Source organism: Chiloscyllium punctatum, chromosome 7 (assembly GCF_047496795.1).
Source record: "Chiloscyllium punctatum isolate Juve2018m chromosome 7, sChiPun1.3, whole genome shotgun sequence".
NCBI lineage: Eukaryota > Metazoa > Chordata > Chondrichthyes > Orectolobiformes > Hemiscylliidae > Chiloscyllium > Chiloscyllium punctatum.
Genome location: NC_092745.1, coordinates 51,702,551 through 51,730,288, shown reverse-complemented (window position 1 = coordinate 51,730,288; position 27,738 = coordinate 51,702,551). Strand labels below are relative to the sequence as shown.

General features: G+C 43.2%; 1 protein-coding gene across 1 annotated transcript in view; it reads right to left on the bottom strand.

The window, feature by feature from the left end:
* Positions 1-259: 259 nt before the first annotated feature.
* LOC140479635 (procollagen galactosyltransferase 2-like) overlaps positions 260-27,738 on the bottom strand; it is a 172,532-nt gene continuing 145,053 nt past the window's right edge. Inside the window, exons 8-12 of the mRNA XM_072573534.1 lie at positions 26,411-26,517; positions 21,994-22,126; positions 18,678-18,805; positions 9,719-9,925; positions 260-2,231 (exon numbers count right to left, since the gene is read on the bottom strand). Coding sequence (XP_072429635.1) covers positions 1,958-2,231; positions 9,719-9,925; positions 18,678-18,805; positions 21,994-22,126; positions 26,411-26,517 — 849 coding nt within the window. The 3' untranslated portion in view covers positions 260-1,957. The remainder of the gene's footprint in view (positions 2,232-9,718; positions 9,926-18,677; positions 18,806-21,993; positions 22,127-26,410; positions 26,518-27,738) is intronic.

Below are 27,738 nucleotides of genomic sequence, written 5' to 3'. Positions count from 1 at the left end.
GAGAATACAGGGGGCTATCACCTTCAACATATTGTCTAGCTATCACCATTGTTAACAGCTAACCTGAGAATGCAACTTTTTAAAAGGTTTTGTGATTTACACATGCAAGAAGTGAAACTATCATGGTATTCTAACAGATGAAAGGCTTAACAGACAATCAATGTTTCAATGTATAATTTCAGTTACATCACACTGTAAATTTTTGCTATAAATTCTGTGTGTTAGGATTGAGTCCTCCACACTCACCTGATGAAGAAAGCTACTGTGCTTTCAATTAAACCTGTTGGACTATAACCTGGTGTGGTGTGATTTTTAACTTTACTCTTGTACAGGCAGCATTAAATGAGATTTCTATTTGTACTGTGCATATCTCCTGATTTCACAAAATATATTTTTATGCATGGAACAGAATGCATTTTCCACACTTTCAACAATTTATTAAATAGCAGTTAACAGAAATGATCATTTTTCCAAAATTATCTTCCAACAGCCAGACTGATACAACATTCAAAGATGATTTGCAAGAACAGAATGGGCTCATCAGGGGGTTAAATCATTTCAAGTCCGAAAACTAGATTCCATTTTAATCATATCAGCTGAAGGTTGGATACCTCCATTAGCAAAGAGTTCCCATATTCAAATACAGAACTTGGGTATTGCTGTAAAATAGGACATGTATTTTTCAAGTTTTACATTTATCAGGATAGCTGCAAGAATATCGACATAAAGGGAAACAACACTTTACACTGCACAAGAAAAGAGTTTTGATGGGTTGGAAAGTGCACTATGCTTGATAGAGATGTTACTAATGGAAAATGGACTGGTTAGATGATGATGGACAGTAGACAGCGAAACTTTGCTAAATTCTAAATTGGCAGGTTGACTGATTAGTCAAGGCATTGCCCTGCTAAATGAATCAGAGAATGGCAATCTCCGATGTTGTTGAATCAAAACAAGACACAAGGCTAGGCAGTTCGGGTCCAATCTCTAATCCTGTACCAATCAGCACTCATTGCCCATACAGTCTGAATGTTTTCTCCCTTTATGTTGGTACGTTTGAGAGTGTCCTGATGAGTAAAGACTTCAAATAAATGTTTTTTTCTCATCGATACTCAAATTTCCATGGTGTACCAGCGGGTCTAAAATTAACTTGTAGAGTTTTGCACTGATCTTGGAGGAAAACCAACAATAATGTCCTTCTGGAGAGAGAAGAATGGCATTATTTTGCCTCTGATCCAATACAGCAAGAATTGCAAGCCACTGAGGAACAGAAATAAATAGAAACAAACCACATGCACATACATACAACACACAATTATTTAAAGTAACAAAGCTGGTAAAACTAGTACCACTTAGAGAAATTCTGGACTAGCAGAAATACTAAGTGTTATTCTGAATATTGAATGTGGCACCAAAAGCACCCTTGTGATAACAGCAGTTTTGAAAATCTAGCCCTCATTGGTTTGCAGCAGTTGAAACGTTAGTCATACTATTTTGAGCCCTGCTCAGTTCCTATACCAGTATGTGACTATAGATTCTTTTGAGAGGCAGATATCAGCATGAAGTTGCACAGTAGCAGAAAAAGGGCTATCCTCTGGACAGCACTAAGGAGATCCCACACCCATTGGCTCTTTATTAAAATAGTGGAGCGATATATAACAGGTGAAAGCCAATACAAGAGATAAGGAAATAGAAAGAAAGGAACCACATTGAAGATTTCAACTAATCCAATAGTAACTGATACCTGATTGCTAAAATCAGTGGTCACCTTTTGAAAAGATGCAAGCAGCCCAATGAAGAGATACTACAGCTTTCACTTGATTCTATGTCACATTATTCCAAGAGATTTTGTAATTGCCTTCCAGCAGACATGATATTTTTTTCCCCAAACCACATAGGTTTGACAGAGAAACATTGGCTCTGATCACAGATCAGAGCCGAATAGTGCAGAACCACATCATAATTCGTCTCGAGAAGCTGTGTCAATGGGCGTTTGGGGTTGCAGTGCCTCTGTATTCTGAGCTTCGGCCCCAATCTCTCCCTGTTCCCTAGTTTTTCTGGATAAGTTGCGGTTCCAGTCTGTTTGTATTTCATCATTGTCCCAGATTATGGAGGTTTCGGTATCACTAACATAGCCTGGTTCCCCAGTGTAATGCGTCGGGTAAATCAGCAATGGCTCCACTGAAAAGGCTTTTAAATCCCGAGGTTCATAGAACTTCATATAATCTTCCCTGTTAAAAGATGTAATAAACAATTAACAAAGTTATATTTGATCTGCTATATTTTCCATTACTGAGTGCAATGAATCTACCTCCTGACACATACAAACTTTCCAATGTCAGTAAAACCCTCTTAAATCGTGGATAAAGCTCTTGGCTGGGCTATTGACTTAACAGAATAAACTCCATACAATAATGCAACAAAGGAATGCAGATTGAAGTCAAATGGTGCACAAGTTTGATAGAGAGCAAAGCTCTCTCTCCCCTATCAGAAAGACAAGTAGAAAGTTTGGGCATGTATATAACATCTGTATGTAATCTTACAGTATTCTAAACATCCATTTCAAGATCTCTGAAAAACTGCAGAACTCCTGGGGCCACTGTTAACCACATACTACCAAAGCCTGGGAATCACAGACAGAAATGTTAGTGTGTCTGCATGTAATAGTTTAAAATCTATGTTGAATATCGCTGTACAAGTAAATAATAAAATTGTTTAGAGGTATGAACAAAGAATGAGAGTAGGCCACTTGGCCCTTCGAGTCTGCTCTGCCGTTCAATACAATCATAGCTTATCTGATTTTAATAAGCTTATAAAACATTCAGATGATAATATCCTACAGCAGCTTCCCTAGTTCCATCATTTTAGTGAATTCCACTACACATCTACACTAAATCTGAAGAACAATTTTCCTGATGTTAATCACTGGTGCATGCTGGACTCTTCTCTTCATTCTTCATCGACTCTCCTGCTCCTCGGATGCTGCCTGACCAGCACCACACTTATCGACTCTCACTCTCCACCATCTGCAGTCCTCACTTTCTCTCAGTCACTGTACTAGTTTAATTTGGTATTAAAAATATGCCAGTCACATTCCAAAGACTAATCAATAAAATCATTTCTGGATTATGCAGTTGAATGGTGTACATCGACGACCTGGTGATTTTTAGTCACACATGGAAGGTACATTCGAAGTATCTTTTGGCATTGTTCAATTGAATTTGGAGGCAGGCTTGATTATGAACCTGACTAAGAGTACGAGAAAGCCCAAATCACATTCCTGGGCCACATCATTTGACATGGATAGACGGGCCCATGAAATGTGAAAACAAAAATTATTGGTAAGTTTCCATTCCCTCTATGAACAGGGCAGTACTACAATTCCTGGGATTGAGTATGTTTTATTGGAAGTTTAGACCAAATTTTCAATGTGGTGCTCCACTGACATATTGAAATACGGAAAATTTCAGCAGAGGATTGTCAGAAGGCACTTGGCGGCCTGAAAGCTGTTTTAACCACTGCCCCAGAGTTAGCCACGCTAACTGAGCCATTCAAGGTGGCTATCGATATGAGTGATGTTGGAAGATAAAGTGAGGGCGATCAAAGGTGCCCCTGTTTACATTTGTGATAATGCTGTCACTTTAAAGAGGTCAGTTTCTCCTGGGATTTTTTTCTTTTGAAGAGAGGTTGTAAAGGCGGAGGTGCTGAAATGGTTACAAAAGACTGTAAGTCAACAATCAGAGGAGGCCTTTAGGTTATTTTTAAAACAGTTGTACAATGGAAGGGAGTGGCCAGTTCTCCCAGTTCAGGCTTTCTAGGTTTTAGATGTAGCAGTCACAAGATGTTGGGAGTCCAGAAGGGTTGCAAGCCTCAGTAAATGATTCTTAACTGACCTTCTCTGGATGTTCCTTTCTGCCTGTGTTTTAATTTACCTTTGCCCAGGAGGTGTGTTTGGGGATATTACTGTTATTGGAACAGTTAAGTTACTGTATCAAATATTCAGATAGGTTTTCCAACAGTTAAGTTATTCTAAATTCTGCTTTCTTTTGTTTGTGTTTTTTCCTAGAGTGTTTAAAGAAATTACTGAGTGCTTTGACCAGTTGCATCACACCTGGTACATCCACTATTAAAATTAGAAAAATTTAGGGTCTAAGCTACCTTCTTAAAATATATTGAGGGGGGGTCTGGCCTGGTCCATAACCTACCTCTGTACCTGAGCTGAGGTCTTTCCTTGAGTTAGTGAACTATTACGGAAAGATCATGCATAACTTGGCCTCCATCCTGGCGCCTTTGCAGCAACTCTTAAAAAAAGGGTCAGCCTTAGAACTATTTGTGTAGCCAACCCATAAGTTTCAGGGAAATGAATAAACAGTTATCATCCTTGAAGATGTTGGTATACTATGATTCCAAGCATGATCAGGTATTGACATGCAATACCTCCCTGTACAATATCAGTTTAGTATCAGCTCATTGTTAGACTAATGGAGTATAACAAATAATTGCGTATGCACCTCAGACTTTGTCCAATGCAAAGTGTAAATACACACACTTTGAGAAGGAAGGTTTAGTGGTCATATTTGGAGTCAGGAAGTTCTGCCAATACGTTTACGTAATAATTTATAATAATAAACAGACCACAAGCCCCTGCTAGATCTACTTAAAGAGCACAAGGCAGTGCCACCCACAGCTTCAGGCTAAATTCAGCAGTGGGTTCGAATATGAAGTGCACATAATTACAAGTTGGAACACTGTCTGGGAGGCCATGTAACAAATGTGTTGAGATCCCTCCCACTGTCAGATACACTGCCGGTGGTACAGTTGCTGGAAGAATTCATATTGGTTGTAAATTTTCTGGACAGACTTCCAGTCAGAGCTAACAATATCAGATTTTGGGCACAGAAACATTTGGTCCAGGAAAAACTAAACCAGCTGGTGGCGATGGGGAAAACCAAAGGACCATCACAACCGGAATTGAAACCCTTTTGGATTCAGAGACTGGATGACAGTAGGAGACAGCACAATATTATAGGGAGCAAGAGTGAGTTTCCTGAGTAAAGGTCATCGCTAGGTACTGGGTGAATTCTATCAGGGTCATCCAGGAATTTCCAAAATGATGAAGTTGGTGGGATATTGTGTCTGATGGCAGGATTGGATGCAGACATAGCTGCATTGATGGGGCAATTCACAGAGTGCCGACGTCGAAAACTATCACCAGCAGCTCTCCCAGTTTCAGGGGAATGGCCGGGTAAACCTTGGACTCAGTTACTCGTCAACTATGCATTTCCTTTCAAGGGTTCAATGTTCTTAGTCACTGCAGACACCCAAAATGGCCAGGTGTGTATAGAGTTCATTTGTCAAACATGGGGGTAATGATAGAAAAACTGTGCATATCTTCGGCAATGCCCAGACTCCTGGAAGTGTTTGTCACAGATAATGCACCATCAGTTACCAACAGGGAATTTGAGCATTTCCAAAAGTCAAATGGTAATCATCATCAACAAAGGCTTGGAAGGTGTTAACAGTGTTACCAGCAGCACCTGCTCAGTAATAATCTTATGCCCAGTTCAGGTCCTGCCAGGGCTGCTTAGCTCCTGATTTCATTACAGCCTTGGTTCAAACATGGACAGAAAAGCTGAATTCCAGAGGTGAGGTGAGAGTGACAGCTCTCAGCATCAAGTCTGCATTTGACCAAGTGTGACATCAAGAATTCCGAGCAAAACTGGAATCAATGGGTATCGGGGGCAAACTCTCTGGTAGTTAGAGTCATACCTGACATACAGGAAGGTGGCTGTGGTTGTTGGAGGTCAGTCATCTCAGCTCTAGGACACTCTGCAGAAGTTCCTCAGGGCAGTGTCCTAGGCCCAAACATCTTCAGCCACTTCATCAATGACCTTGCCTCCATCACTAAGTCAGAAATGGGGATTTTTGCCAATGATTGCACAATTTTCAGCACCATTTGCGACTCCTCAGATACTGAAGCAGTCTGTGTCCAAATGTAACAAGAACTGGACAATATCCATGCTTGGGCTGACAAGTGGCAAGTTACATTCGCGGCATGCAAATGCAAAGCTATGACCAACACCAATAAGAGACAATCCAAAACCGCCCCTTTACGTTCAACAATGTTACCGTCATTAAATTCCCCACTATCAACATCCTGAGCGTCATAATTGATCAGAAACTCAACTGGACTCATCATATAAACACAGTGGCTACAAGATCAAGTCAGAGGTTAGGAATACTCCAGCGAGTAACTCCTCTCCTGACTCCCCAAAACTCTTCACCACCTCGAATACTCCTCACCTAACTGGATGAGTGCAGCTCCAACAACTCGCAAGAAACTTGACACCATCCAGGACAAAGCAGCCCGCTTGATGGACATTGCGTCCATAAGCATCCACTGCCTCCACTACCGATGCTCAGTAGCAGTAGTGTGTACCATCTACACTCACTGCAGAAATTTACCAAAGATCCTGAGACAGCACCTTCCAAACTGATGACCACTTCCACCTAGAAGTCCAAGGGCAGCAGAAGTATGGGAATACCACCACCTTCAAGTTCCACACCAAGCCAATCCCCATCCTGACCTGGAAATATATCGCTATTCCTTCACTGTTGCTGGGTTAAATCCTGGAATTCCCTCCTTAATGGCATTGTGGGTCAACCCAGAGCAGGTGGACTGCAGCAGTTTAAGAAGGCAGCTCACCAACATCTTCACAAAGGTAACTAGGGCCAGGCAATAAATGCTGGCCTGCCAGCAACACCCACATCCCACAAAACAAACAAATAAAAATACATATATAATGATAGTTCCATACTACTCAACTTCCAATGGGCAAGCAGAAAGTGTAGTCCAAATTTTGAAGGCAAGCTTAAAGAAACAGCCAACAGCTTCGCAGCAGGAACTGTTCCATTCCTATTTGATGCTAGAACCACTCTTCGTGTAACTACAAGGATTGCTCCAGCAAAGTCGCTAATGGGGGGGAAGACTCCACACCAAGTTAAACCTGATCATCTGGGACCTGGGGCTAGGTGGGTGGAAGGTGAAACGACATGGAGAACGCCAATACCTGACACAAGACTCTGCTGAATGAGAGAGATAATTTACTTCCAGGGACCAAGTTTGACGCAGGAAACATGGGAACGGCCGTGCATGGTAAAAAGTCATGGTTGACGCAAGGTCAAGTCCAAATGATGTATAAATATCCAACGTTATATAGTGTGACAGTCCTGAACAAGCAACATATGAAAGCTGCAAACTTGCAACGGTAGCAAAATGTGCCCAGCTCCTTGACTGTTTTTTCAACTGTTCCGGAAACTGTGGGCTTTCCTTCCCCGTTTAAGAATCTGAGATGGACACAGCAGACTTCGATGCTGCTGCTGCCTGAAAAGGAGAATTTCTTCTGAGATGCTCAGCATAAAAGGCAAGCTACTATCCATTACATGCAACTGGTACCAGAAGCAGAGTTGGAGGAACTTCACCCAGTGGCTAAACCTTTAGTGACGGTAACAGGGTCAGTCAGGTGTACATCATAGAATACAAGTTCCCTGAGTGGGGCTGTTAATCTGGTCCAATCAAGGCGCCCTGAGCTCAGGAGTGTCAGACATCCTGTTCACTCTGAGAGCTGGTTCTGAGGGAGCTGGATCAGTGTTTGCACGTGTAAATTAAGGTGCTGGTGATGGTATACCAGCCTCTATGGGGTTATTTCAGTCACATTGAGGTATTTATTCAATCAGTCATTGAGGTTGGCCCACTTGAATGGAGAACAGAACTGCATTTCAATTCTCCTTCAATTTCATTAACTTTTGGAAGGAGATACCACCAAATTTCCTCTTGGCCTGAATGCACATCCTCTCTTACTGTTCATGGGTTAAGTTCGATATTCGGTTATATGTTTGAACTGCTCGAGATCTACTGGTGGTGGGATAGCATCTACCAGAGGCTTAATCCAGGCCAAATTGATATCGTAACAGGAGGGTACAAGATCTTGTGAATGATCTCCTTTAACTTATGTTCTCAAATAGATCAAAATAATGGAGCTGGAAACAAAATCAGAAGTTACTGGAGAAACTCAGCTGGTCGGCAGCATTTGTGGGAAATTGATGACCTTTCGTCGGAACTAGAGTTTTGAGTCACTGGAGTAGTTTAGATTACTTACAGTGTGGAAAGAGGCCCTTCGGCCCAACAAGTCCACACCGACCCGCCGAAGCGCAACCCACCCAGACCTATTCCCCTACATTTACCCCTTCACCTAACACTACGGGCAATTTAGCATGGCCAGTTCACCTAACCTGCACATGTTTGGATTGTGGGAGGAAACCGGAGCACCCAGAGGAAACCCATGCAGACACGTGGAGAATGTGCAAACTCCACCCAGAGAGTTGCCTGAGGCGGGAATTGAACCTGGGTCTCTGGCGCTGTGAGGCAGCAGTGCTAACCACTGTGCCACCGTGCCATGAAGCCAGAAATCTAAAACAAAGAGAATGGTAGAGACACCCAGCAGGAGTGAAAGTGAAGACTGCAGATGCTGGAGATCAGTCAAGTGTGGTGCTGGAAAAGCACAGCAGGTCAGGCAGCATCCGAGGAGCAGGAGAATCGACATTTAGGGCATAAGCGTTCCTGTCGAAGGGCTCATGCCTGAAATGCCAACTCTCCTGCTCCTCGGATGCTGCCTGACCTGCTGTGTTTTTCCAGTAGCACACATTTCGATACTGATCTCCAGCATCTGCAATCCTCACTTTCTCCTACTTAGAAAGAAGCACAAGTGAAAATCTGCTTTACCTGTAAAATGGACTTAGTTTTTTGTACAGTGAGGAAGAAGGTGGGGATAGAAAGTGTACCACTCTGATTATACAGGAAGGTATCATGGGGGAAGGACGAAATGTCAGGAGTGATGGAGGAGTAGATCATGGTTCCAATAAAGGAGTGCTTCCTCCAGAACACTTGACAATGGAGCGAAGGGATGATGTGTTTAGTGTGGCATCCCGCTGCAATTGATGGAAACGTCAGACAATGATCCTTTGCATGTGGAAACTGGCAGGATGGAAAGCAAGGAAATGGGAATCCTATTGCTGTTTTAGGAGGGAAGGAAAAGGAAGAGGGCAGAAGTGTAGGAGATGGATCGAACACAACTGAAAAGTGTAGCGATGGATCCATGTTAGAGGCAAAAAGGAGGTGATGTTGGAGGCAGTCCAGTGGAAGTTAGCATCTTCAGAACACATATGATGGAGACAGAAAAACTGGGGGAATGAAGTGGAATCCCTGTGTGAATTGGTGTGTAAGCTGGTATAGTCGAGGTACCTGAGAAAGAATTCTAGATGGGGATCCGAGTAGGAGTAGAAGAAAGAATGTTCCACATTCCCCTCAAAGAGACAGTGATTGCTGGGACCTGACTTAAGTCCATGATGGGAAGGGAAATCTAGTGAGATTGACAGAAAATCAGTCAGTCAATAAAGGGTAACTAATAGGTCCAATGTTGTTCATTTACACCTCATCTATGAAAATCTAGTTACCTGCTACTTTTGGAGATTGTACCAAGACAACTACCCATCAGGAAACATCTCTACTGTGTGAACTGTCAGACAGATCCATCTCTAGCATTTTTTCTTGACAGATGCTACTTATGGGGAAAGAGGCTAGGATGCTTTTTGCCATTCTTGGACCAGGGCCCTCCCTCACTATCCAACCCCCAGCACCCAGAACGTGCGAGTGACTTACACCGGATGTTTATTGTACATGATGGGTAGAAATTCATCCACCGGCAACATCTTCCCAAAAGGTTCAGCTGCCACCAGCTTCTTGGCCCCCTGCTGAGATAAAACGTAGGCCAGCGTCCAGTAGGAATAATCTGCTTCTACAAGGTTCCTAATGCCAGGCACCGACTTTTCTGGATGGTCCACTTGCATCCGCTTTCGACCAACGTAGCTGAGGTAAAAACAGCAAATGAAAATATGAGTGACTTCAGGGGAAAGAAGAAAACTGACACAGGTTAATTCCTCCCACAGTCCAAAGATGTGCAGGTCAGGTGAATTGGCCATGGTAAATTGCCCATAGTGTGAGGTGCATTCTTCAGAGGAAAATGGGTCTGGGTGGGTTACGCTTCAGAAGGTCGGTGTGGACTGGTTGGGCCAAAGGGCCTGTTTCCACACTGTAGGGAATCTAATCTTATCTACAGCTCCAGGTGTTAAACCATAAGAAATAGGAACAGGAGCAGGCCATTCAGCCCCGTGAGCCTGCTCCACTGTTCAATACGATCACTGCTGTACCGACATTTCTACCATTTGCTTTCTTGCATTTTCCCTGTTACCTCAATTCCCCCCACTGATCAAGAATCTACCTCAGCCTTAAATATACACAAGGACACTGCTCCCACAGCTATCTGTGACAAGGCGTTCCAAAGTAACTCAAACCTAGGAACACATTCCTCCTCATCTCAGTCTTAAATTGGCACCCCTTTATTGTGAGAGTATGCCCTCTGATTCTAGACTCTCCCCTGAGGGATAAGAACCCTATATGTTTCAATGAGATCATATCACCTTCTTCTAAACTCCAATGAATAGAGTCCCAGCTTGGTTAGCCTTTCCTCCAGATCATGGATCAGACTAATTAATGTTCTGGAACTACCTCCAATGAAATTATACCTTTCCTTAAATAATGGAACCAAAAGTACTCACATCCAAGGGTGCAGGGACATTGCTTGTCTGGGAGTGGATTTTGCAGTCAACATGGATGTGAAAGGCACTGTGGAAGACCATCTCTGGTCACCAGCAGGAGGAAGAGCATCCAACCAGAGGGTGCTGAGACAACACTGGCTTGCAGTCTGGGAGTGGACTGTACAGTTGTGTGTCAAATAAATAAATAAATAAACAAACAAAATTTTGGACTTTAATTTTATCCAAAATCAAACCAATGACCTTCCCCAAAGTCCAATGCTCTGATTGTTTACCTGATATGCAACTTTAGAGAACCAATCTTAATTTGTGACGAAGAGCTTTTTTATGAATAAAGGATAATTTTGAAATAAATAAAAAAGTTGCAGACTGGCACAGTCCAAGGTCCAGGACTATGTGCTGAGGGATGCACTAAAGGCTGGGGCAGCTACTGCCAAGGCGCAGTGGAGAAAGACCACTGTCTGATGTCATCCTAGTGAAGGTAAATGGGGGTCCTTTCAGCTATCAAACTCTACTACTGTCTCAAGTATCTGTAAATAATAGTATTGTTATGCACAAGAGAGGTCTTTAGCTCGTTTGGATGTAAAGTCCAATGTTTTGTTTGCTTATTTGATATGTAACTGTTCTGAACCGAACTGCATTTGTGACAATGTCTATATACACAAAGAGATTTATTACGAATAAAGTATATTTTTGAAATTAATAAAAGAGTCTGGGAGTGGATTTTGCAGTCAGTGTGGGTGTGAAGGACATCGTGAAAGAACTTGGAGTTAAGGAACGGTCAGCACCCTTCCTTCTCTAACCAAAACAAAAAGGAGGCAAGGTTCAGACAAAAAGAGACAGAACATTGTGAGAGGAAGGTTGGGGCAGTCAACCTTCCACCGGGTAAAGGAATGCAAAACGGTTGTTGGTGAGCAGCTTTGAGAAATTGTTATCAGAGCAGAGATCATCAGCAGCTTCAATTCAGTATTAAAAGCATTTGACATTGTAAGGTTAATTAAGTTAATGGGGTAAGTCACGGCAGGAGAGCTCCAAATGATACTCTGCTTCTCTTGCTCGATATGGGAAGCTGGGCACATGTCCAGTGCCTGGGACCTGCATGCGTGTAACAAGTGTCTCCAGTTGCAGCTCCTGGAAGCCTGGGATTCAGGGATTGAGCGGTGGCTGGGGACACTGGAGCACTCGCAAACCAGAGAATATCGTGATAGCACAGATAGAGAGGTGGTCACACTGCAGATTCAGACTCTACAGGCAGGAAGGGAAGGGTGACCACCAGGCAGAGCAGGAGGGTACGCAGGGAGGGCAGGAATCTCCTTTAGCTATTCCCTTGCTTTAATATTTTAGATACTGTTGAGAGGAGTGGCCTTTCAGGGGATAACAAGAGCAGCCAAATTCATGGCACCATCATTGGCTCTGCTGCAGAGGGAGGGAGAACTAGGCAAAGAAATATCACAGTCAAGCCTGACCTGCTGTGCTTTTCCAGTACCACACTCTCGACTCTGATCTCCAGCATCTGCAATCTCACTTGCTTCATCAAAATGTCACAGTCATAGGGGGTTCAATTGTAAGGGGAGTAGATAAGTGTTTCTGTGGCCACAATTGAGTGTCCAGGATGGTGTGTTGCCTCCCTGGTGTAGTGTTTTGGCTGTCTTGGAGTGGTTGTAGGTCATTCTGGAGGAGGAGGTCATACAGCCAGTGGTCATGGTACACATTGGTACTAACGTCATAGGTTTAAAAAAAGGGGATCAGGTCCTAAAAGCAGAATATAGAGAACGAGGAAGGAGGTTAAAATGTAGGACCTCAATGGGAGTTATCTCAGGATTATTAACAGTGCCATGCGTTAGTCAGGTGGAGACAGCAGGATATATAGGATAAAATCGTGGCTGAAAAGATGGTATGAGGGGGAGGGTTTCAGATGTGTGGGGCTTTGGGACCACTTCCAGGGGAGGTGGGACCTGTACAAACTGGACGGATTACACCTGGGCAGAACTGGGACTCATGTCCTTGCGAGAGGAGGGGTTAACTTGGTAGAGTGGTTAGGGAGGGTTTAAACTAGTGTGGATTAGTGGTGCTGGAAAAGCACAGCTGCTCAGGCAGCATCCGAGGAGCAGGAAAATCGACGTTTCGGGCAAATGCCCTTCATCAGGAATACAGGCAGAGTGCCTGAAGGGTGGAGAGATAAATAAGAGAGGGATGGGGTGGGGAGAAAATAGCATAGAGTACAATAGGAAAGTGGGGGTGGGGGAAGGTAGCAAAGAGTACAATGGGAGGATGGGGGTGGGATGAAGGTGATAGGTCAGAGAGGAGGGTGGAGTGGATAAGTGGAAAGGAAGATAGGCAGGTAGGATAGATCATGGGGACAGTGCTGAGCTGGAAGGTTGGAACTGGGGTGAGGTGGGGGAAGGGGAAATGAAGAAACTGTTGAAGTCCACATTGATGCCCTGGGGTTGAAGTGTTCCGAGGCGGAAGATGAGGCATTCTTCCTCCAGGCGTCTGGTGGTGAGGGAGCGGCGGTGAAGGAGGCCCAGGACCTCCATGTCCTCGGCAGAGTGGGAGGGGGAGTTGAAATGTTGGGCCACGGGGCGGTGTGGTTGATTGATGAGGGTGTCCCGGAGATGTTCCCTAAAGCGCTCTGCTAGGAGGCGTCCAGACTCCCCAATGTAGAGGAGACTGCATCGGGAGCACCGGATACAATAAATGATATTGGTAGATGTGCAGGTAAAACTTTGATGGATATGGAAGGCTCCTTTAGGGCCTTGGATGGAGGTGAGGGAAGAGGTATGGGCGCAGGTTTTGCAATTCCTGTGGTGGCAGGGGAAGGTGCCAGGATGGGAGGGTGGGTTGTTGGGGGGCATGGACCTGACCAGGTAGTCACGGAGGGTACGGTCTTTGCGGAAGGCGGAAAGGGGTGGGGAGGGAAATATATCCCTGGTGGTGGGGTCTGTTTGGAGGTGGCGGCTGATTTGGTTTGAACTAGTGTGGCAAGGCGAGGAAGCAGAGGAGGAGGGCAGTAGCTGTAGAAATTGAGGAAGAGGTAGAAACCAAGGAAAACAGGACTAAGAACAAGAACAGGCAGGGAAATCCACTGAAAAGAGCAGGAGATGTGATCGGAAATGCACGTGTTTCAATGCGAGAAGTCTAATAGGCAAGATAGATGAACAGAGCACCATAACTTTATTGCAATCGCAGAGACTTGGCTCAAAGAGGTACAGGATGTTTCTTAGCTCTTAGATGTTTCAGGTGTGATAGAGATGTAAATGGGGTGGGGGAGTTGCATTCCTGTTAAAGGAGTAGCTCACAGCTGTACTGAGGGAGGATATGTCAGCAGACTGATGCAGAGACACAATATGAGTAGAACTCAGGAATAGGAAAGGTGAATTCACAATGCTGGGGATACATACTACAGGCCTCTCAACAGCCAGAGAGGGACAGAGGAGAGAATAAGTAGATAGATTTTGGAAAGACATAAAAACAGCAGAGTTGTTGTGGTGGGTGATTTTAACTTCCCCTACATTGACTGGAACTCACTTTGTGCAAGGGCCTTGGATGGGGCAGAATTTGTAAGGACCATTCGGGGGGGGTTCTTGACGCAGTATTTAAATAGCCCAATCAGGGAAGGGGTTATACTGGACCTGGCTTTGAGAAATGAACTCATCCAGGTTAGTGAAGTTTTAGTGGAGAGCATTTCAGGAGTAGTGACCATAAAACCGTGGGTTTTAAGATACTCATGGATGGACAGAACGCAGTCCTCGGGTGGAGGTGTTAAATTGGGGTTAGGTGAACTACAATGAAATTAGGCAGGAAATGGAGAATTTTGAATAGAGGCTGCTGTTTGAGGGTAAATCCACATCAGATTTCAAATGCCAGTTGATAAGAGTTCAGGAGTGGCATGTTTCTGCGAGAATGAAGCATAGGTATGGAAAGTGACATGAACCTTGGATGACCAGGGATGTTATGACCTTCATCAAAAGGAAAAAGGAAGCATGTGCAAGGACTAGGATGATGGGAACTGATGAAGCCCTGAAAGTACATAAGGAGGAAAGAATTTAAACAAGGAATTAGAAGGAGGTATGAAAAGTCATTAGCAAACAGGATTAAGGAGAATCTTAAGACTTTTTATACACATATAAAAAGCAAGAGGGTAGCTATGAAAAGGCATGGCCCACTCAAAGGATGGAATCTATGTGTGGAGCCAGGGGAGGTAAGGTAGGTCCTCAATGAATACTTTGCATCAGTATTCACCAAAGAAAATGAATTGGTGGAGGATGATCTCAGAGAAGGGAGTGTCAAATTTCTAAGCCAAGTTGCTATCAATAAAGTGGTGTTGTGCATCTTAAAAAGTATTAAGTTAGATAAGTTCCTGAGTCATGATGGGATCTATCCCAGAATACTGAGGGAGGCAAAAGAACAAATTGCTGGAGCACTTACAGACATCTTTGTCTTCTCTTTGGACACAGGTGAATGCGCCAGAGGACTGGAGAACAGCCAATGTTTAAGAAGGGTAGCAGGGATAATCCAGGAAAATACAGGCTTGTGAGCTTCATATTGATGGTAGGGAATTATTAGAAAATGATAACATTGATAAGCATTTAGAAGCAAATGGACCAATTAGCGATGGACAGCATGGTTTTGTGTGGGGAGGTCATGCCTCACTAACTCGGTCAAGTTTTTTTGAGAAAGTGATAAAGATGACTGATGAGGGAAAAGCAGTTGATGTTGTCTACATGGACTTCACTAAAGTCTTTGACAAAGTCCCTCATGACAGACTGATACAAAAGGTACCAGGGGTGGTATCTGGGGTGAACTGGCAAGGTGGATACAGAATTGACTTAGTCGTAGAAGACAGAAGGAAGCGGTGGAAGGATGCCTTTCGGAATGGAGGGTTGTGACAACTGGTGTTCCACAGGTATCAACGCGGGGACCTTTGCTGTTCGTGGTCCACATAAATGATTTGAAGGAAAACATGGCTGGTCTAATTAGTAAGTTTGTGGATGATACAAAGATTGGTAGAGTTGCAGATAGCGAGGAGGATTGTCAGAGGATACAAATCAGTTGGAGGCACAGGCAGAAAAAATAGCAGATGGAGTTGATGCATTTTGCAGGTCAAGTATGGGTGGAAACTTTACAGTGAATGGCAGAACCGTTAGGAGTATTGATAGGAAGATGGATCATGAAAGGTGGCAGCACAGATAGATAACGTAGTAAAAAGGCCTATGGTACGCTTACCTTCACTGGAAGGGGCATTGATCATAAGGTTAGGCAAGTTATGCTGCAGCTTTACAGAAGTTTAGTTAGGCTACATTTGGAATTTTGCATACAGTTCTGGTGACCATACTACCAGAAGGATGTGGATGCATTGGAGAGGGTACATAAGAAGTTTATCAGGATGTTTACCCAGAGTGAAGGGGTCAATTACTAAGGTACACAGGTTCAAGGCGCATAGCTTAGGGAGGTTTAAAAGAGATGTGCAAGGCAAGTGTTTCCATGCAAAGGGTGGTAAGTGCCTGAAACGTGCTGCCAGAGGTGGTGGTGGAAGCAGACGTAATAAAACTATTCAAGAAGCACCTGGATGAAGGAATAGATAGGATGGGAATAGAGGGATAACGAAACTGTAAGTGAAGACATTTTTAGTACAGAAGGGCAAAAAGTGTCAGCACTGTCTTGGAGGGCTGAAGGTCCTGTTCCTGTACCGTATTGTTCTTTATTCTTTTCTTTGTTCTCATACTCCAGATGGGGTCTCACCAGCACCTTATGCAGTTGTAGCAAGACTTCCCCACTCTTAAATTCCAAAGCTCTTCAAGGATCAACATTCTATTAGTCTTCCTGATTTTTTTGCTGACCTGGGTGCTAGCTTTTTGTGTTACGTACACAAGTGTCTCCAAGTCCCTGTGTTGTAGCTTTCTGTTATTTCTCTGCAGCTAAATAACATTTTGTTCATTTGTTCTTTCTTCCAAAATGAAGAATTTCACATTGTCACACATTATACCTCAACGGCGAATTTTTTTTTGTCCACCTACTTAACTTATCAATACATCTCTGCAAACTATTTGTATCCCTCTCACAATCTGACTTTCCATCTATTTTAGTGTACAGGTTGGTTCTGATGTAACACGATAGTCCCATTCTCATGCAACCTCGCATTATAAGAAAATTGTGCAAGAGCAACGCCATTTACACTAATGGGGCTGGAATCACGTTCTATTGGCTATAATGAAAGTTCATGTTCTACAAATACAGGTCAAAATTTTTCAATCACATTAAAGCCAATTCGCGTTGAAGAAATGTGTTATAACGGAACTGACAGAGGGTGGTGGTGGCGGCGGGTTGTTTTTCAGACTGGAGGCCTGTGACCAGTGGAGTGCCACAGGGATCAGTGCTAGGTCCACTACTTTTCATCATTTATATAAATGATTTGGATGTGAACATAAGAGGTATAGTTAGTAAGTTTGCTGATGACACCAAAATTGGAGGTGTAGTGGACAGCCAAGAAGGTTACCTCAGATGACAATGGGTTCTTAATCAGATAGGCCAATCAGCTGAGGCGTGGCAGATGGAGTTTAATTCAGATAAATGCGAGGTGCTGTATTTTGGGAAAGCAAATCTTAGCAGGACTTACACACTTAATGGTAAGGTCCTAAGGAGTGTTGCTGAACAACGAGACCTTGGAGTGCAGGTTCATAGTTCTTTGAAAGTTCAACACGAATGGGCTTTAACACGATTGAAGAGTTTAGACCGTTATTTGTGGAATGTGAACTTTCTTTATAGCCAATATAATGTGATTCCAGCTTCATTATTTAAATAGCACTGCTATTGCACAATTTTCTTATAATGTGAGATTGCACGAGAATGGGACTAATGTATTACAGAACCAACTGTACACTAAAATAGATGGAAAGGCAGATTGTGAGAAAGATACAAATACTTTGCAGAGATGGCTTAATTTAGCCTTAGTCCTCAAAGCCAGTATTATCATCAACTATTCCCGGGAACATGGCTGGATGCAGAATAATGACCTAAAGTGCGTCAGACCCAAATTAGAAAGAGAACATATGCTGCACCATCCTTTGGTCTAACCTGCCGTGTCATCCTGAAACCAGCAGTGATTTAAGAAAGAGATTTTCCATTGGAAGGCTATTCCCTCTGAGCTAAACGGAAAGTTTGCACTGACTTCCTTCCAGACCATTATAGACACCAGAAAATCTCATCAGTCAAGGCTCTATTGGGATCAGCGCTTTAAGGACTGAGAGACTAATGTCCAGCTTGCTGCCTCACAGCGACCCCAGAAGCTGCAGGTTCAAAATTGTTCTATTCCCCGTTTAAATCAGCAAATTGAGTCCGAGTTCTCACATTGCAGGTTCTTGTGGAAATCTAATTCAGGAAACAGAGGTGAAACAGAAGGATTCTGCAATATTCAATTTTAAGATTGGAAATATATGATTTTTTTTTGTGTGATGACAGGTGCCATAATACATGTGACACACCAAGTGCCTCACCTCACCATCCCCCGCCACACTGCAAACAAGAAATAATGGGATGGAGATGAGAGCAGGGCATCATGGAATGGGGGCTGAAAGGAGGGTCAAAGAATGTAGGAGTCAAAGGCGCAAGGGCAATGTGATGTTTCACAGCGATGACACCCTTGCTCCCCATCCATGACCCCTGATTATCCCTAGATAGCGCCAGATCAAGGGATTGCTCCCACACCCCTCCAAACTGTTTGCCATTTGGACAGGCTGATACTGTTCTCATTCAGTGGGAATGGAATTACCCATAGCAATGCAGTGCAGTGGTCAGAACTGAACCACTTAAGATCCTCAATTGACAGTGGCCAGTGGTGAAATTTGGGCCTTCCCACCAACTCTGTAATTGCTGTGGAAGGTGGCAGGTATTTCTCCGATGCTATCACACCAGGTTTATCTCCCCTTTCTGCCACCTTCCCCACCATATCTCAGATGGATAGGATTCTACCGTGAGCTTCTAATCACTTGTTGCACATTCAGACTCACATCAGGTCCCAGTCCAGCTGGTTCTCCTCAATATCTTCCATTAGCTTGGTCATCCTTCTTCGAAAATGTGGCTGAAATCTATTGTCATCCTCCAGGACAAGAACATTCTGCAACCCTCGGTCAATGACCTGCATGACAGGGACAGAACATTTAAAACTGTTCTGTTGCACTGAGTTGAAGTGTTTAAGATATTTATCTCTAGGGTAGATCGAGATAAATTATTTTCGCTAGTGGAGGAGTCTAAAACATGGAGCATAGCCTTAAAATCAATGCTAGGCTACTCGGTGATGAAATCAGGAATTGCTACTTTATACAACAGCTTGTTGAAATCTAGAACTTTCTCACAGAAAGCCACTGATGCTGAGAGACATTTAACAAAACTCAAGATTATGATTGACTGATTTATGCTTGACAAGGATTACAGAAGCAAGGTGGATGAACGAAATCTGATTTATTTAGTTAGTTAGCCAGTTACAGAGTCAAGCAATAGCCTTTGTCAGTGGCTAGACAGAATTCTAGTTTAGTCAGTGGAGACTCCTCAACAACGAATGTTTGGATTAGACCACAACCGCACTCTAGCTGGTGCTGCTGACTCCATTAATATTGAGCAGCTTGCTCAGAGGTCTTGGCCACTCCAGGGGGATCTAAAAGGGTTCAATGTTGTCCTGCAGTTGAAAAAGCAGCTGAGTCCATGATGGGGAGAGTGAGAGTGAAGGAGGGCATTGAATAAGGGCAGACGTGGTTTGGAATAGAACTACCTCAGTAGCTAGACAATCAAAATCACCCACCTTTTAGAGGAGAGGGGCAGAAATGGTCAGGTTCAGGTGCTAGAAATCTGAGTATGTTTATAAATGTGTGTGTGTGTGTGTGTGTGTGTATATACAGGGTTTACACATTGATTGGTTTAGTGATGGGCACATTATTAACATGCAGTATTCTGCTGTTGAGCATGTGATAGCAAGGGCAGAAGACGTTAGAATTAAGATACGTGTAAATTGAGATGCAAATCAGTTGTAAACTAAGCATTTTTACTAAAGCCAGAACATTTCAATGTGCAAAGTACTGTATGCTTAATTTCCCAATTAAATAACTGAAGTAGCGTCTGTCAACTGGAATGTGGTTACAGCACAGATATATATCTAAGTTTTCTATAGGAGCAATTCACCTTTGCACAGATCAAATTTAAAATTCTACCTAAACATTTGTGAGTTAAAAGCAGTTCGTTGATCTCTGCATAGGTGGCGCTATCTTCTTTGTTAAATAGTTTTCCACCACAGATTCCCTGTGATGTTTATGCCCGAGACCAGGGGTGATTTGTCTAGGTGCCAAAACCTGCTCTTTAAAATGCAAAGCGTGATATTCATAGTACATCAATCTTGAACATGTGTGAAGGTGGATACTTTGTCCAACACTGTACACCAGACACGGGAAAATAATTGCTGATTACTCACATCTGGTGATGTATAACTCATGTCGTGTTTTGTCATCTGACTATTGTAAATCAGGCAAGTTATTATGACCGAGGAGTTACTATCTGGTCTCACAAGTGTCATTGCTAGGGAGATTGGTAAATCTGTACATTTCCTGATTAATACACACGTATTATCGCAAACAAGAAATGGTTTTATTCTAATATGGAGAGATGATCCTTATTCCATTTTGGCTTTTATTTAGTCACTATATTGTGCTAGTATTTAAAATGAATACACATTAGATGCTAGCTCAGCGATTCAGATCGAAATTGAAAACATCGGTATGCATGTAGCCGCTTTATAAAATAGTGAACAACTGATGTTCATTTTCTATTAATCCAAGAAGTTATGAAAAATTATAAAGAGAGGTCCAGGATGCATTCTTAAATGGAGTGACAGGTTGCTGATAAGACTGTTTAATAGTTAATTGATTGATGGGATTTAAAGACTTAACACTTGCAATGCACACGACAGCTTTAAAGTTACAATCTGTCACAATGGGGAGCAAAATTATTATTCAAAAGACTGGAAAAAATGATGGTAGAATTTTACTGAAGAGGAAACACATTAATCGATTGATACCCCCATGCCACCTCCAATAGAGATGGGGAGCTGTACTGCTCCCCTTATTCTCGTGGATTTAGTTACACAATGATCTGCACTATATTCCAGGATAATCCAGCATAAAAAGAATCAATTGGTAGGTTTGAGGCATGGTGTATCCCTATCACTATTTGCATAAAGTTATTCACAATAGCAATGCTCCCTTTCATGAAAATTTCCTTCTAATGCAAGCATGAGTAAAAGAGACAATCTGATGTGTAATATCAACTGCCATGTGAGGCAGACTGGGCCTGGTTGAGCATCCAGGCCTAATCCTCTGCCAGTATCTCTCGGATATTACTCCCTTAGAAAATCTACAAGATTGCCATGGGGAATAGCTAATCTTTGATCATTCCAATTACTTCTAGGAGGAATAGCGGACCTCTGCAAGGGAGCATCCTCATAGGATCATCCTGTATGTAGGATCACACATGTGAATCAAGGTATCAATAATCAATAGCTAAGGACACAGATTAGACTGTCTCTTTTACCCATGTGTGGGTCAGAAGGAAGTTTCAATAAAAGGGTCTATTCCTCTTCTATATAACTTACTACAAATATGAAAGGGAAGCACCATGCCTCATATCTATCAACTGATTCTGGGTTATTGTGGATATAAAGCAGGTTGTTGTGTGACTGAATACACCAGAATAACTGGAGCAGGACAACTCCCCATCTCCATCAGAGATGGCACAAGAGGCACAACGAAGGAGAGGGGCAACACTCTTTAGGGATAACATTCAAAGGCTCACTCTCTACTAAATAAATACTAAGCAAGGATTTAATTTCTGAAATTATGGTTCTGTGTAAAATATGCCAATAGCTAGACCAAAAACCAGCGAGAAAAAAAATCAGCTGGTCTGGTGGCAACTGGAGAGAAACAGCGTTAATCTTTCAGGCAACATGAAAAAGAAACAGAAATTTAAGAAATTTTACACACAAAATCACTTTCTCTTCTGATCTGTTGAAGGGCCATTAATCGGAATGCTAACTCTGTTTCTATCCCCTCAGATGCTGCCCAATCTGCTGAAAGTTTCAGGCCTTGTTTCAATTGTAATTTTAAATTTCCAGCATCTGTAGTGTTTTACATCTAAGACATCCGTTTGCATTTCCCTCAAGTGTTGAAACATTCTCAGAACTGTAATGAAATCGTTGTAGCAAGTCAAACATACTCCAAGTAGCAAGGCACCTACAAACGCTTGTAAATAGGTGAACAAGTGCATTAGGATCAATTTTCTTACCTCTTTCCAGATATAATAATGGCTCAGGAAGCAGCCTATCTCTCCCCGTGTCAGTATTCTTCCTGAGTAAGGGTCATGATACCCTGGTAACATTTCAATGTTAAGAGCTTTCAGATGGCTTGTGTTGAGGGCTCTGTCAATACAAAACATCTGTCACATTATTATGTCCTATTTCTGAGTTGGAGGGAGGTTAAAAACTGTTGTGGAATGAGCCCTTTATGGTGTGAAATAACCTGGAATGACTACTGAGCCTGCAGGTTTTCCTGTCATTATTAAGTCCCAGTTCCATTGTATAATGTTCCACAGAAGGTATGGCATTAATCTTATTGCAATATAGGGTTTGAAGGCATGTGGACCACTGTTTAAAATCCTTGTCCTGAGCTGATAGCATTGTCAATTCATTGCAGCATAAATCCTGCTTGTTCAATATGGAGTCATCAGAACCAAAGCTATTATGCTCGGGTTAGCATCATCTCTGCCATCTCAGACCAGACGATGGTACACAGTAGAGCCCCTGGGCCTCAGTGTCAGGACAAAACCATAGCTTGATAATGCATGCAGTAGGGCACATAATAATAAATCCCTAGAAATTAACATATGTTAATGATTTAGACTTGTGTACAGAGCACAACCTATCTATCTATGCTGCAAAACTTGCAAGATCTGTGAACCGACAGGAGGGTAGTGTTAAGTGCCAAGAGAACACAGACAGGGCAGTGGACATATAAGGTGAAATTTGATGCACAGATTCATCTTGGAAGGAAAACAGAGGAGAAGCAAAATAAGACAAAACCATAGCTTGATAATGCATGCAGTAGGGCACATGTGCATGAGTCACTGAAGATAGGATATATTTCAAAATCAGTTGAAGTATACAGATCCTGGGCTAAGTACAAGCATAGAGCACAAAACTGAAGTAGTGGATTTTCCAAGAAATTAGCATGTTACATGGATTGATATTCCAGCCCTTCTTTTGTTTAGCTAAGAAGGGAGCTCCACTTTTCTGACAGGGTATTCTGCTCTGGGCTCCTTTAGAAATAAATAATCATACTTCTATTCCAACAGTTCTCTTGTGTTGTGATTGCAACGAGGTCAGCCAGTTGGACATCGCAGAATATGAGTTTCCTGATTGGACCAAGATAACAGCCCCAATTAGGGAGCACTGACTGACAGACATAAACAGGAGGGACAGAGATTCTGACACTCTGAAGAGGCAGGGCTAGAGTCAAGGACTGTTCATGCGTGAATAAAGAGTGACTTGGTGATGGGATACTGACCTCTGGAGTTATTTCATCTCGCTGCACGGAAATATTGAAAGAAAGACAAACCAAACCCCTTTTCAAAGCAGTCAGCTGATGTATTTTAAAACTTAAAGACCATTTTGACAGCTGCTGTGGGGAGTACATAAGGTTAATGTAATGTTAGGGTGCTGGGGGTGGGGGTAAGGCAAGTAGATGGGTTGATGGTGTGGGGTATGCTAGCTGGGCAAGATACAAGGGTACAAGATGTCAAGCATTATAAGTGATGAAGGGTTTAGGATAGGTCAGGATTCTTGTGTAGACTCAGGTCCAATGGGTTTCAAGTATGGCAGTGGTGGCACTGGCATTGAGAGGGGTCAGACCATGAACGAGGAGTAGGGGGGAGGAGTGTAATGGGTTGGTTAGTTGGGGGGGTTGGGTTTGGGTCCTTGGTGTCAGTAGGTCAGGTGTGAAGGTTATATGTGGTCTGGGGAAGGTAGGCTTGTGGTTGTCTGAGTAAGTATGGGATTTGGTGAACAGGTACTCAGGAGTTAGTCTAATGTATTTAATAGACTAACTTTTTCTGAGTAACTATTCCGAACAGCCCTTAATTCTCTGATTTAAATGCATGGTTTCAGAGGATTCTGGGGGTAGGGGAATTGCTCAGCAAAATCTTCAACTTCTTTAACAATTTCTAGGGATTTATTAGGATCTCCAAGTGCAATTCCCAACTACACAGGGAACAACAATTGTCCTGCCATCTGAAAATCCAGAGCAAGAAATTATGATGAACCTGTATTAAATACCGCTTCAGCTTCAAGGGAAGTACTGTGTCTAGTTCTGGGCACTGCACTTTAAAGTGATATGAAGGCATTAGAAAGAGCGCAGAGGAGAAAAATAAGATCAATGAAATGGTCCCAGGGATGAAGAATGTCAGTGGGTGGATAGAGTGGAGAAACTGAGACTGTCCTTCTCAGAGAAGATTCGCTCAAAATCATGGGGAAGGCTGGGTCAACAAGATAGGGAGAAACAGAAAGGGAGACACTGTTCCCATTGGCTGAAGGGTCAAGACCATAGGACTCTGATATACAATGACTGACAGAAGAAAAGATGGCAGAAAAGGGAAGTGTTTTAAGAAGGTGTTTAGGGTCAGCATTACATTAGGAGAAAGTGAGGCCTGCAGATGCTGGATATCAGAGTCGAGAAGCCTGACCTGCTGTGCTTTTCCAGCACCCCACTCTCGACTCAGCAATACATTGCCTGACAAAGTGGATTTAATCTTGGTTCTCAAACAAAAAATGAATAAGTGTCTGAGGAAAGAAAATGTATACAGACAGAGTGCGTTCTACGATATATTGGTAGGGAGTGGGATGAGACAGGTTGCTCCTGCAGAGAGATAGCATGGACCTGATGGCCTCCTTCTCCGTTGTCACCATTGTATGACTATTTCATCAGCGTTCTTCACTGGTTAAAGCCTGCTTTTTTACCTCCCAATCAGAACTTCTTGTTTTTCCCCTCTCTGTTTATCACTGGGACCCTTCAAAATTAATGGGGAAATAAACATAGGAAACCTGATAAACACAGGAAATAAACATGACAAAGAATTACCAGAATATAAGCTACACATTAAATTTTTTTTTTTGTTTTGCGTGCCATTGCAGAGATTTGGTGCAGAATTTTCCAGGCTCCATGGTGACAGGTACAGAGTTTGTAGGTGGGGGACAGGAAAGGCAGTTGGAAACCTCCAATGGTTGCTCCCCGATTGTTGTCCTTCTTCCTTGAAATGACTTTCCGCTTGAGTCGGATGCCACAGGAACACGTGGACTGCGTGTCAAGGGAGGCCCCAGTGCAAAAACTACTTTGCCTGCAGCCGGGTGCCACAACAACATGCGAACTGCTCCACAATGGGAGGCAAGGGAAGCCCAGTGAGGAGTCAAGCAACCCCACTCTTCCCCACTCTGCAAAATGGCATGTGGGGGGTGGGTGACCCCCTGCTGTATTGGGAACCACGGGTTCTATGGGGTCAACGTCTGACTGGAGCAGGGCCCAGAATGTGGTACCTGGCTGCATGGGGGTAGTGTGGTGGGGGGGAGGGGGGGGGGGGGGAGTGCATCCACCATGGCGTCCACAAGGTGGTGTTGCTGGGGTGGTGGTAGGGGGCCGGTTCAGGGCCAGCCCAGAGGGCCAACCTTCCAACCCTCCCACCCCAGGGTCCCCACTTTGTCATCCCCCTTACCACTGAAAAAGGAGGCCATTTTCAGCACTCGCCATTTTGGGCTGCCCTCAGATCTCCCCTCTTCTTCAGCAGCACTTGCCTCTGTCCATTCCCTTTGCACTGGATAGAAATCAGCTAGAGTTCCCCACTGCCGGGGTGGGGGTGGTTGTGGGGTTGCACTCAACTCAGCCACCCACTATGGTGGCTCATTGGTGAGCACTGATTTCCTCAACATGCCAGGGCCTGGGTTCGATTCCAGCCTTGGGCGGCCATCTGTGTGAAGTTTGCACTTTCTCCCTGTGTCACCGTGGGTTTCTGCCAGTTTACCTGGTTTCCTCCCACAGTTCACGTTAGGTGGCTTGGTGATGCTAAGTTGCCCATAGTATGCAGGGATGTGTATCAGTCAGGTGTGTTAGCCATAGGAAATGCAGGTTACAGGGAAAAGGGTAGAGGGATGGATCTGGGTGTGATGCTGTTCGGAGGGTCGGTGTGGACTTGTTTCCACACTGTAAGGATTCTATGGATGTGCGCACTGGCTTCCTATATGAGCACACAGATGTCCAATTCGGGGGCCCTCTCATGTAAACCTGCTCAGAATACTCTGACAGTGCTGTGCTGGAGAGTTCAGCCCTTAAAATTAGGATGGCATATCGACAAGGCGGGGTTGATTCTGCATGTTTAGATGACTGTATTGGAAACTTTAACTCACAGCATGCAGGCCCCGGGTTTCACTGGGAGGCTGGCTCACAGCTTTGACACATTAACATCCATCCAAATGAATGTAGGTTCCCAGTCAAGTGAAGCAGACATCAGAATCTTCTACCCCAATGTTCGCCACAAAATAAAATGTTACCCAAAAAAAAAACTGCATCCTGAAGAAAAGCAATAGGATTTCACACTTTAATAGGTAAACAAAATCTATACAGGGTTATTATGTATTATTTTCTTCAGGATCAGTACTTACTTCCCATCCACAGCATCCACCACTTTGACTTCAATGTCCTGTTCATAAAGTGTGCGTAGCATTCGTTGTCTTCTGTCTGTTCTGCGCTTGAGATTTATCATGAATATCTAAGTATAGGTTCACATTAGCTTGATTATTATCAATGACCAGGCATTGTGTGTTAGCTCATCTAAAGGCTTTTATATATTAATGGTTATTGGTCTCTTCAGTGAAGCACATTTGCAGTTTTTTCTAAACAGACAAGTAAACCACCTACATTCAATATCTGCTTTGCTTTTTCATTTGAGAACGAACCTACAGAAATAGATTTGGGGGGGGGGGTCAACATTTAATGCCTTCAGTTCTCATAACACATTTGCACTAAGCTCTTGCTGGCAAATGTTTAAGTAATCATGATTCCGAATCATAGAATTTTCATCTTTTAGGTGAACATAAAATATTCCATGGTACAGGTACTGCTCAAAGGGTGGGCGGTTCTTCCCAACATCCATATTCTCATCGATCAATGGGCCAATGCATTAACACAATAGTCTGTCAATTGGTGAGTCAGTGGAAGTATTGCAATACTCCATTAATGGTTGTCTAAATGGGATTAATGCAATACTGCATGAATTAATGAATTAAGGCATGTATCACGCAATTCTTGCCAATTAAGCCCTGCAATTTTTAGTTGTCTAATATGGGATGGGGTACACTTTCTTTTCATTATCCTTGTGCTCCTGTCAAATTCATCATTTGATGTTTTCCCTTAAAATGAGTGGCTTGCTCAGCCTTTTCAGAGGGTCGTTGGGAGTCAAGGACATTACTGTGATCTGGGGTCACACGTAGGCCAGACCAGGTAGGGATGACAGATTTCCTTTTCTAAAGAATATTAATAAACCAGACGGATTTTTACAGCAACCAATGATAACCTTACGGTCACCATTACGAAGACAACCTTTCAGTTCCAGTTTTGTTAATTGGACTTAAAATTCCAACAGTTGCCATGTGGGATTTGAATCTATGTCTCTGAATTACTAGTCCAGTGACACACACACCATCTCCAATGGAATGCAGACAAACATAAATTAATTTATCATGCAAAAACTTGAGAAACCAATTTGATGTTATTCATCTATTTGCTGGTGGCATCCAATATTTTATTCTCATCCAGGAGTCATCAGTTATGATAAGCTTTATCCCTGCACTGATGTTGGCATGGTGTGGTTCTGGGGTAGAAGGGGGTGGCAACGATGGATCAGCAACTGACTGTTTAAATTCTGATCCCAATACCATCTACATCGTGACCAGGGGAAGGCCATTCAAGTGGAAAGAATGTACAGTACATC